Source organism: Sander vitreus, chromosome 5 (assembly GCF_031162955.1).
Source record: "Sander vitreus isolate 19-12246 chromosome 5, sanVit1, whole genome shotgun sequence".
NCBI classification, from domain to species: domain Eukaryota; kingdom Metazoa; phylum Chordata; class Actinopteri; order Perciformes; family Percidae; genus Sander; species Sander vitreus.
Window position 1 is genome coordinate 33,531,756 of NC_135859.1, and position 12,337 is coordinate 33,544,092.

Consider the following 12,337-nt stretch of genomic DNA (forward strand, 5'->3'; position numbering starts at 1 on the left):
TGAAACTTGAAAATAGCTAGACTATCTGTCCAATCTGAGTTTTCTGTTGCACAACTTTTGAACGTACACGTTCCACCAAAACAAGTTTCTTCCCGAGGCTATTTTGCTGAGGTGCCGCAGCTCTGTCCACCGCGTAGCGCCACCCAAGACGATTGTGATTGGTTTAAAGAAATGCCAATAAACCAGAGCACGTTTTTCACCCATCCCGCAATGTTGGATGGACTAGCCAGACCCTCCTCCACAGCGCTGTGGATATGCAACTGCTGAATTAGGGCACTGACACCTTTGTTGGTCCAAGTCAGACACTGATAATTACTGAAATCCTATTGTTGTGACTCAGGTGGACTGTCCAACGGCATCCAGAGCTCTGGCACTTTACCACGCAGCTGGACGCCCACCAGGGAGGAGAGGCTGATCAAGTTCTCAGGAATTGGGCCAGTGGATGAAACTGGGATGCCCATTGCCTCCAGATCAGTAAGACCAAGACACAGAATGTGCCGTTTGATAATCAAACCCTATATCTTTAAATGTCATGAAGCAGGGCTGTAACAAATAACGATGCACCGCAAATCGGTTAAAAATCTATATAAATGTGTCAAGATTACAACCGGTTGAGATAACAAATGAATCGCGATGGAATTTTTAAACAGCCTTGGGCATAATCTATTTTTGATTTCACTTGTTTTACTTAAAGGAGAAATCAGGCTGATTTTTACCTGAATCTTGATCGCTAGATGTCACCGAGTACTGTCGAAAAAAAACCCGACCAAAATCGGTGCTAGCAAACTGGAGTTGCTGCAGCTAATGGCCAGAGCTCACAGTTAGCTAAAATGTCAGTTGTGGGGGCATGTTCTAAAGGGTGCCTTTGTGCCTCTTAACAGACACAAAATGCAATTAAAATGTCTGTGCAACATATACAGGGCCCTTACATGACAACAAGATGTGTTTTCAACTCAGACATTGTGAAGAAACCGTTTAAATTCAAAGTTTGTACTGTCACTGACCTCTTTTTCCATCGGTCCCTTCTCCTTTAAGGTGTCACCACGTCTTCTCAGTTCAGTTACTCAAAGAGATTTTTTTTCTATTTATTTAGTTATTATATTTTGATGCGGGATTTGTTTTAAAAATCTAATTATTAATTTTTGAAGTTTTAGTTTTTTTAAGATAAAATACCATTTCAGTGTCAGTTTGGAGCTAAAGAAATAAAGGCAGATGTTTCATTCATTTGTCTGCAGCTCATTCTGTTAAAAGAATCGTGAGGAAATCGTATAGTGGGCTTAAAGAATCATGAGTTGAGGGTATCGTTACATCCCTATTATTGATGTATCTTTTTTTTTTGAAAAATGTTCTCAAACAAACATACTGTACGTTGTTGATTTGACATTTCTATGTTCTTGTAACATCCCATGGTGCCGCACTCTAAGAAAAATCGGTGTAATAACAGAACGTGTCCATTGAATGTGATACACAGTTTATTTCCCATTGCATTATGGGACCTTTATCTGTGCTCCGACAACTAACGTAGTGAGCTATTCACAACACCACTTGGATTAGCGAGAGTCAAAAGCATCAAAAAAAGCTTTAAATTCCTGAAAGAACACATTTCATTTTTTAGAAGTTTACTAACAGAGAAGCTTTGTATGAGAGAATTTTAAATAACAGAACATGTTCTGTATTTTTACTGTAGCTACACACAACATTTCTGTTTTTAAATGTGGGACAAAGTCTGGGGTAATGAGCTGCCAGTGCTTTTTCTGTTATTTTAGGGATTTATTTCTAAGCGTGTGTATTTCTCTAAGTCTAATTCACTTAGATTTGTTCACCCTCTCTACCCTGCCCTCTTTTCTTATACCAGAGTGTGAACAAGCCCAGAGACTGGTACAAGAGCATGTTCAGACAGATTCACAAGAAGCCAGAGGGTAAGTACGCTCCTCCTTCCTCCCCTCCTCTTTTCCCTCAAACACAACACCAGAGTGAATTCCTCTCTGTCAGTGTCAGGCCACTACAGAGGTGATCCAGTAAACAGATTACCGCAGAGGCAAAATAAGACATGATGAAAGTGCCCTGCAGTCTTATGTCATCTCTGCTTATTAGCTCTGACAATAATCTAGCTTCTTATCTCAACCCCTCCTAAACCCAGCTGTTCATTTGTCTCTATTATGTGTTGCATAACAGAGACACAGTGCCTGTCTTTTTGTGTGGTGCATGGCACCCTCTCGCAGCCCTGATGTGTGGCTTTTCTTTTCTGGATCTGTTTTGTTTTAGGGATATATTTTTTCAGCTCTCTGCAAGTCATTTGTGTTCTTATATATATATCTAACAATAAGAGAATTATATTAGATAGGCCTCTTCACTGTCTGTTTTTAAATCTCTTCTTAAAACCCGCCTCTTCTCCTTGGCCTTTGACACCTGACGTTGACATTTTGAATGTATTGTTTTACTGTATGGCTGTCTGCTCATGTTTTTGGTATGGAAGAGAATTAGGGCCACTTGTGAAACATGTATTTGAGTTCTGAGTTTAAAGTCAGAATTCTGACTTTTTTAATCTCAGAATTCTGACTATTCCCTCAGAATTCAATACATTTTTTTCCACATGTGGCCCTTAGCCTCTTCCATATTCATGCCTCTTAATTTGTTTCATTTTAAGCCTGTGGAAGTTATGTACTTTATGTCTTATTTATTCTTCGGTACAGTACTTTGGTCAACTTTAAAGTTTGATTGATTGATAATAAATGTCAAAGCTGCTACAGTGCATTTTACTGAGGTGCTGCTGCTGATCTTTAGTGGAGCAAAGCCATTTACTTTATCGTTTTTTTGTACTAGTTAATACACATTTTTACGGACAAAACATAGGGTCAGCTTATAATGATACGATTATTATTGTATACGATTTTTTGTTTAAACTATCCAGCTGAATCTAAGTAGTTAAAAATGGGCTCTAACTTGATCAACTGCAACAATAAAAAGGCTTATAATGCATTAATATATCAGGAGAATGATCTAATATACATAACATATCTATAATAAACAACACTGTGAAAGGGAAAGGTGCCATTCTGCATAATTGTGTTTTTTCGTAAGACATTTACTTGTATCAGGGGACTTTTACACTGTGTAAGTATCAACAATAGTACAAAAGTACATTTACTCAGGTACTGCACTTAAGTACAAATGTTGAGGTACTTGTACTTTACCTGTCTTTTCTTTTTATGACCCTTCTACTTCTACTCCGCTACATTTCAGAGAGAAATATTGTTTATATATATATAGATAGATAGATATAGATTTTTCTGCATCAAGTACTTTTACTTTTTGTACTTTAAGTACATTTTCCTGATGATACTTACATACTTTTACTTAAGTAACATTTTCAATGCAGGACTTTTACTTGTAACCAGTGTTGGGCAAGTTACTAAAAATAGTAATTAGTTACAGTTACTAGTTAATTCTTTTAAAAGTAATTGAATTACTTTACCAATTACTGTATATCAAAAGTAATTAGTTACTAGGGAAAGTAACTTTTAAGTTACTTTTATGTCTGCTTTTTGAATGTAAACATGAACAGTACTGAACAGTCAAACACAGTAAACATAATCTTTAGACCTAGATTATAGACCTAGACTAGATTAACTGTAATCAACAGGGCAACAGGCCTTCAAATCAAGCAGTAGTACAAAGGTCCCTTTAAGCAGTTCAGATGTCTGCTGTGGTAGAGACATGTTGTGAAACCTCAAATGTTTTTTTTAGCTCGACCTGCATTTTAGCACATTCTCTGTCTAAATAGCTGGAAAAAGGCTCCCTGCACATTGGCCCCGAGCCTCCATTTGTCACTGGTATTTTGCTTATTAATTGCCTGAAGGCAACTGACTCGACAGTTGACAGAGGATGCATCAACAACATACCTAGCAATCAATTTATTCAGCTCTGCCTGGCTTAACGGCTGCACTGCAGTCTGTGTAAAATCTAGCTTCGGTTGTTTGCGTGGAGTGGCGCCTTCAGCATCCGTAGGGCTGGGGTCCTTCGCCACTAGCTTTGTCGAACCGTGTTGCTTCATCAGGTGCTTCATAAGATTTGAATTGATACTCTTAGATGTGGATAGGTTCTTTACACCTGCACATAATTGACAACTCACCACTACATTTTTGTCTTTAATTTCGATAAGTGAAAAGTAATGTCCATACTTCCAGGAGAGAAAGCTCATTCTATCCGCACTATCGGCCATGCTGTGGTTTAATGCTCATTGTTCAATTGGTGTATCATTGCGCCACCATAAGGTCCTGCGACGGTAGATCAGAAGCCTATCTGTCTTCTTGTCTGCAAGCGCTCATTTTTCACAAAAGAGAGTAACGCGAGTAACGACCTCATTTAAATTTCAGTAATTGTAATTGCGTTACTTGATTAAAAAAAATGTAGTTACATGCTAAAAGTAGTGGAATTACAGTAACGCGTTACTTTGTATTACTCCCAACACTGCTTGTAACAGAGTATTTTTGACAGTGTGGTTTTAGTACTTTTACTTAAGTAGAGGATCTGATTACTTCTTCCACCACTGCAAAAACACTCCCACACTGGTATCATAAGAGTGTGTGGATCTCACTATAGGACAGACCCAGCCATGTTAGGAGGGCACAATATGGCTGGATTTGTCTTAAAAAATGAGAACTGTAGTTTGATTGATTTGTATATATATATAAAGTACTCCAGTCTGACAAAAACTTTCTCTGTTGTACTACAGAACCTGAGCTGGAGGATTCGGAGCGGTGGTCAGCCGAACGTAAGTGAATCCACCAAAGTCCACATTGTCGTCCTGTCCTTGTTACATCATCACTTTTTACTGAAGACTGATCCGCACTGATCTACAGGCATGGGGGGGATGGTCGTTTTTTTGGACGTTTTTTTCGGACAATTTTTTCAATGTTTTTGTTGCTTTTTTAAGTTTTTTTTGTTTTTTGTTACTTTTTTTTCGAGTGTCGTTTTTCGAAGTTTATATCGCTTCTTTTAATATTTTAGTCTCTTTTTCAATGTTTTTGAGATTTCATCCCCCCCCCCCTTGTCTGCAGGGCTCCAGCTGTCTGCCAACACAGAAGAAAGAAATGAAGCAGACAAGAATCTCTTCAGACTAACACCTTATGGCGCTCTCCCAGACTGGTGAGTTTACACGGCTGTGATCAAACTGCCTCGGGGAAACAGGGAGGCCTATAACATTTATGAAGTCTTGTATAAAGTATTTGAAAGCAGTTCTTGAGTAAAAGTACAAGTATCTTACCAAAAAAAGAAATTAAAGTCCCCTTTTAGAATATTACTTGAGTAAAAGTCTTAAAATATCAGATTTTTACTGTACTCAAGTATCAAAAGTAACTTTCTTTGTTTGTTTTTTTAAGATTATTTTTTGGGCATTCTAGGCCTTTATTTGTATAGGACAGCTTAGACATGAAAGGGGAGAGAGACGAGGAATAACATGCAGCAAAGGACCGCAGGTTGGAGTCAAACCCCAAAACCTCTTATACACTGTAAAACCTGAAGTTAATATATCTCAAAAAAAATTATGAAACTGATTACATCAACATTTTTAAGTTGTGCTTACTCAGATTTATAAGTTAAACAAAGGTTCAGAATTAAGTAGCCTTTAGTAGGTTCATTTAAGTGACATTAACATCATTTTGCAAGTAAAACAAACTTTTCTGATCAAGTACATTTACTAGGTACTTTGTTTTAATAGTGTATATAATATATATATATAATAATATATAAGTGCTGTCAGTTAAACGCGTTATTAACGGCGTTAACGCAAACCCATTTTAACTGCGTACATTTTTTTATTGCGAGATTAACGTTCTTTTTGGCCTAGCAAACTTTGTAGTTTTTTCACATGCTGTTGCAACAACTAGTAACGTTAGAAAAACTACAACACCACACTGGATCTAGCTAGATTGGAAACAAAACAACAGGCACGCCGCACACACTTGTTTGGGCTTGCGAGCCGGCCAAAGAGTAGTAGGCTAACATTACGTTTTGAGTGGATGGCGAGCGTGAGACGCTGAAAAGGGTGCCAATAAGATTCTGAATGGAAAGTTTACTTTTAAAAAGTTGCCAAATGGTTCCATTGACAATACCAAAGTGATCTGTGTGTTTTGTCGTTGTGAACTGAGCTCTCATCGCAGCACGTCCAGTCTGAAATACCACTTGATGGCCGAGCACACAGCTGATGCCAATTCTCCGCCCCCTCGTCAAAGCCAGGCGACAATGGATGACTTCAGACCATAGACTGTATATTAATATTAACAGTCTATGCTTCAGACAGAGGCACATGGATACCACAAGAAAAAACTTAAAAACAACATTTGCACAAAGCAAGCCAATCCACTTTTTCATGTTGATAAGAGCATTAAAATGAGAAAAAATAATGGGCCAAAAAGGATTTAGAATAGATAAAAATGTGCAATTAATTGTGATTAATTGCGAGTTAACTATGACATTAATGTGATTAATCGCGATTAAATATTTTAATAGTTTGACAGCACTAATATATATATATATACATAAATATATGGGTGCACGCTCTACCAGGTGAGCTAACCAGGTGCCCCAAAAGTAACTTTTTTGATGTTAAATGTACTTAATTATCCTTATTGGAGGATAAAAGTAAAAGTAAAAAGTTGTGGCTTCCTTATAGTAAAGCATTATATTTTGGGTTTCCACTCCTTCTTAAACATCAAATTCAAAGCCTGACGTTAACGAAGACAAAAACAGAAACAGAATTATTTTTTTTTTTGAGAGGAAGAATCTTTCACTCGTACGAAAACATATCTTGCAAGTAGCGAGTAACGAAGATGGTTAGGGGAAATGTAGTGAAGTAAAAGTAAAAGTTTCCAGAAATAGAAATAATGAAGTACAGATACGTCAAAATTCTACTTAAGTACAGTAACAAAGTATGCAGTATATTACTTTATGTGTATACCTAAGTATAGTTTAAACCAAAGACAAAGATCCCTATGTGCTCAGTTATGCTCATTAGCCCTGAAAGCGTCAGGTTTAACGCCTCTCCAGAGGACGACAGACTCTGTTTATTATGTGAGCTGGCAGAAATTTAGAATGAGGTTATTTTTTTGTATATGTTATATTTTTATTGTCCTGTTTATGAGGACATAAGGGATGTACTGTTTACTAAAATGACCTCTATTTGTGATGATTTCTTCTGGCTGGATGATTATAAAAAAAAAGAACTTTTGTAGCATATTTTATTTGCCAAGCTCGGGAGAGGAGACAGAATACTTTGTGTAAGAAGGAGCTGTAAAATAACCTATAGTTTTGTGAAATGTAACGAAACGTTTGAACACTGCAACTGGCATGTTGGTGTCTTATAAACCCATGAGGGTTGGGCACTTTGTGTTTGCATGACCCGGAAACAAAGATTCAATCAGGCAATCAATCAAATCAGTAGTAGCTAGTAGAATACACACTAGTGCTGGGCGATATGGAGAAAATCAGATATCGCAATATTCTTGACCAAATACATCGATGTCGATATTGCGACGATATTATCGGCTTGACAATTGGTGCTTTTACATAATATTTTCACAATAATGACTAGGTGGGTAAAGGCAAATAATAGAACAGCTAGTAACAGTCTGGTAAGTTCAGATAATGACATCACTTTACTGTAATGCAGCCTTTAAAACCAGGAAAACACTAAGCCATATTACGATATACACAATCTTAAATGATATTTAGTCTCATATCACGATATTGATATAATATGGATATATTGCCCAGCCCTAATACAAACTAGTATGAATTTACTCCTCACATCAGATAAACACCACATGTGACGTCTTATGTGAATACCAACCAAAAAGTGGAGAGAAAACGTGTGGGACAGACAAGTTTGGATTTGTTTTTACAGGCACTTACAATGAAGCCGTGATTTAGCTGCTGTCCGTGTGTGTGTGTGTGTGTGTGTGTGTTGGGGTATTATGTTTCAGGAGCGAGGATGTAGATAAGCTGTCAGACCCGGGAAAGCAGTACCCTCAGCCGAGGAGCATATTCGACTTTGAGCCTGGAAAGAGCAGCCCCTCGGGAAGCCACAGCCAGGTAACAAACCTCACACGCACTCAGAGTTTACAAAATAAGATGAAAACCTTATTTAACCTCTAGTTTCATTCAGCATTGTTGTTGGTTCTTATCACTGGAATTCTTTGTGTAGTCTCGCACTGTTTTCCCCAGTGAGGCGGATCAAGAGCAAGTTCGAGGATGGGCACCTTTTCTTTAAGGATTAAGCCTAAATCCTCATATTTCATCTTCTCACGCGAACTAACTTGTGAGTGTGGTCATCCACCGGCTGTGCCCAATTCTTTCTTTTATTCAGAGGATCCAGCATTCATTTATTTAGTTTTTCATACAAGAGAAGACATTATCTAGGTCTTTATGTTACTGTTTCTATCAGGTATTGTGCTGAAAGTCGGTGATTTACAAGCTAGTGACACATTGATTCTTTATTCATTTACCTCTGGGGTTGTAGTTGGTTGTCCCATATGTTCCAGGAGCTTTTTGTAATTGAGTGTGCAGCCGTTTGTATGTGTCACTGTGTTTAAACATCCCTGGTGAGTTACAGAGCGGCGTCTCTTTAAGTTTTTTGTTTGTTAATGTCTCTTGCAACAATGTCCCAGATCTGGTGCATATCATGCCTTGTGTCTGCGCTTGTGAAGAAAAGGAATCTTTGTTTCCACTCCCCCCCACGGGAGACGAGGTGTCTTGTGATCCGTATTATGGTGTTAACCTCTTGTGGTGTATAATGGCTAACAGCATCATATCAGGTGTTGTGCTGCCCCACACTGACATTACAGTCTGTGATTGTAGGGAGGATGAGTCCGAGCTGAGGGGATGGCCTTGGCGTCCAGAGGGACACATTCAACCAAGGTTTTACACAAAAATGGAGTAGGGGGTCCGTCGCCAGCAGAGCCTTGTAAAGTAACGCTTGATAGAATCAGCTGCTCTCTCGGTGTTAAGTCTTTGTAAAGAGAGGATGAAAGAAGTATCGACTGTTGTGAAATCAAGTTCACACGGAGCCCCTAAAGGGAAATGGGAATTGTTTTATCTTTTGGTGTGCACAAGATACTTTTTTGGCTCGCATGAGAAACTTTCTGGTGCACATGAGAAACCAATCTGAGTAGCAGTCAGAATGGCTGCCGAGTAGGAGGTATTCATGTACATGATAGTGTCATCAACAAACTTAAAGCTATAGTGTGTAGTTTCTGTCGCCCCCATGAGGAATTTTAAGTAATGACAACAACGCTGTTGCCACCCCCACCCCTCCTCCACACAGTTGCTAGTAGCCAAGGAGGACACGGAGGATTAAAAAAACATGATGGACTCTTCAGAAGAGGTCATTATCTTCACTGGAGCTTCTGCGTGGGAATGTCACCGGACGCCACAATCTTCTGAACATAGTCATACTGAGAAATCCAGAGAGAGTTGTGTGGAGCTGATAGTCTTAATTAGCTTTGTAGCAACTCATTTGGCAATGGCTTGAATGTAACGGACGTTCATTAATATCAGAAATTTACGCACTAAAGCTTTAAAGATGATAAGTCAAATGTTAACTGATTTCATGCTGTGAATGTGAAATAATAACTTTAGCCACATAAAGTTAGCAGTACTTTGTTTGCATAATTTTGCTAGCCTTAGACTGGTTTTATTGTGAGCACGAGATACTTTTGGGGTTGAGATCTCCACCTATCTAGCGATAACATTAGTTTCAACATTAGTGGGGGACAAATTATAACCGGGGGGTCTGGTGGTCGTCCACAAGGACATTTTGAGCATCAAACGCTTCATTTCCTGCATTGGAATTATGCACATCTTAAAACCAATATAAAAAACTCTTTGAATTCATTACCATGGTTGTTGTAAGTTTTGTGATAATTAGAAGCCAAAATCGTAATTGCGATTAAAATTTTGATTCATTGCACAGCACTGATGTCACATTTGCTATTTGGTCAAAAACGTTGTGGGGCACACTGTTCAGATGGTCCCAAATCCCTCTTAACTCCAAAAAAAAATCTATTTAAAGTGGTGAAATGGTGGCAGCATGACCCACGCTGTACATGGCAGCTTCATTATTTCCCCAAACAACCCAAAACTTCTGTTCATTGTTGTTGTTGTCGCTTTCTCTTTCTGTTCTTAGGCCCACGTGTCCCCGAAGAAACAACCTGAGACACCAAAGTCCACTTCAATTGAGGTGAGCTGCTTTGACGTTTGCTTTGCATTTAAATTTCTGCATTCACTCCATCGATGTTTCATCCTATAAATCGTTAAAAAGAGACACCATTAGCTCCAAAAAATGTTTTAGTACACTGTATTAGTGTTTTAATTTTGCCCTTCCAACTCCACGTTGCTCGGTCTCAGGCCAGCCTGGTCTCTGAGCTGAGTCGGTTTGAGGCTGAGCTGGACTCGGAGATCCAGGGCCTGGAGAGGACACTTTCCCAAAAGAAGCAGCGTCGAGGCCGGGGTGAGGTACTGAGCCCCCCTCCTGACTCTCTCTGCTGAAGCATCCCTACTCCCCCCCCCCCACACCTCCTCCCTTCCAATCTAGCAGAATCCTCACCCACTCTCACCCTTTACTCCCCTACTCTCAACAAAAGCTGCGTGTCTCAGTGAGATCCTCCCTGCTTGCTAGCTGCGTTATGTTGTTTTCCCTCTGCGACCTGGATGACAGCGCCTGGAAATCGCCTGCCTGCCTTGCTCTTGGATTGATCTGCTGTGTTTAATCACCTGCCTGCAAGTTGCAAATTTGGCTGCCAAAAAAAATACAAGAACTTTTCACCTTTTAATCACATGTTGTTTAGAACTTCCTTCCCCAGTGCTTGATTCAGAGAGTAACTTGGATGCAGCCCTGCCAAAAAACGTTTTTGATTCTTGTGTGATTTACTTTGCTTCAAAGGGCTTCATTTGACTGAAATCACAGGCAGCTCAGACAGATCATGAATGGTGTTGTTTATTTTAGCCCGAGGAGGATAGGACCCAGGGGATTTCTTGCTCCCTTGGGAGTGGTCAGCACCTCTACTTTGTCTGAGTTGTTGTGAGATCTCCTCTGAGCAGTGAGATACAGTAGGCTGCAGGAAACAAACTGTGTGTTTCAATGTTCGCTCTGCTTTCAGGGGGCCAGAAACGGGGACCCGGTAACTGCTCCAAAGACTGCGACTACAAACTACAGGTCAGTTGACAACATTACTTTAAAAAAAAAAAAAAGCAAGGTGGGATATGATTACTTCAAATGATATTCAGCAGGTTATAACGTATACATTTTGTCATTTGAGATGCCTTTTCCTACAATAGATTCCAACTAAAAGTTTTTTTTCCTGCATTATTACATGACAGTGGTCAGTTGCTCAAACATCAAACATACCATTGTACTCAAAGTGTACAGTTTGTCTAACACATGCCAAGAAAACTGTTTAATGTAGATTAAGGGTATTTTAGTACTGACTATGAATAGCTTGTGTTTCTTGGCACGTTTTTCCCCGTTACTTATTTTTGAACAAAGCTGTGGCATTCCTGTTTTCTGTTCATGTTACTGTTGGAATTTGTTGGAATTTGTTCACCAACAAGTGGACAAGTGGAGTTCAGAGACATACATGTCAAGCCACTCGAGATAGTAAAAGCAGTTTTATTAATAACTAAATGTAAATAATGTTATTGACAGTTTAGCAGGTCTTAAAGTGATATTCATTTTCATTATGTGGATTGTAGACAGGTTCATGGGTCAGTCACCACATAACAGACCTCCTCTGAGCCCTTAATCCACTTTGACATTGCTTCATCAAGCAGGAGTAGCTGCCCATTGCTTCCTGCTGTTTTTAAGAAACCCAGCACTGTGATTGGACAGCACGACCATTATTACTTTGCAGGGTACCTGTTCTGTTAGTTGATCAGGTGACTCATGGGCTGGATTCTGTTGGGAAGCTGTTGAACTTTAACAAGTTCAAGTACGGTATTTGTGTCTTCAAACAGTGGGCAGCATTCCACATTTCTCACCATGTGCGTAATGCTCTCCTGGAGAATTCTCGCTGTTGTTTGCTAAGTTGAGTTCATGAGTTTTGACCTTTTCTGGCTAGGTGGTATATTTTTTTTTAAAGAGCCTGTTGCTAAGGACATGTGAATACAAAAAACAGCAGCAAGAAATTGACAGTTTTTTTTTTTTTTTTTAAATGTGTCCTGTTATCTGACACTGTGTGTGTGTGTGTGTGTGTGTGTGTGTGTGTGTGTGTGTGTGTGTGTGTCCCAGCTGCAAATTTTGGACTAAAAAACAACCCTGTCTGGAAACATGCAAATAAGTTCA

General features: G+C 39.1%; 1 protein-coding gene across 8 annotated transcripts in view; it reads left to right on the top strand.

The window, feature by feature from the left end:
• Positions 1–12,337, top strand: part of sorbs3 (sorbin and SH3 domain containing 3) — a 39,494-nt gene that overhangs the window by 16,615 nt on the left and 10,542 nt on the right. For 7 of the 8 annotated variants that reach the window (XM_078251555.1, XM_078251560.1, XM_078251562.1 and 4 more), the window contains 8 exons: positions 341–474; positions 1,856–1,919; positions 4,736–4,774; positions 5,061–5,148; positions 7,983–8,091; positions 10,184–10,237; positions 10,405–10,512; positions 11,157–11,212. In XM_078251555.1, the coding sequence (XP_078107681.1) occupies positions 341–474; positions 1,856–1,919; positions 4,736–4,774; positions 5,061–5,148; positions 7,983–8,091; positions 10,184–10,237; positions 10,405–10,512; positions 11,157–11,212 (652 nt within the window). The remainder of the gene's footprint in view (positions 1–340; positions 475–1,855; positions 1,920–4,735; positions 4,775–5,060; positions 5,149–7,982; positions 8,092–10,183; positions 10,238–10,404; positions 10,513–11,156; positions 11,213–12,337) is intronic. The other variant, XM_078251561.1, reaches the window with a different exon arrangement.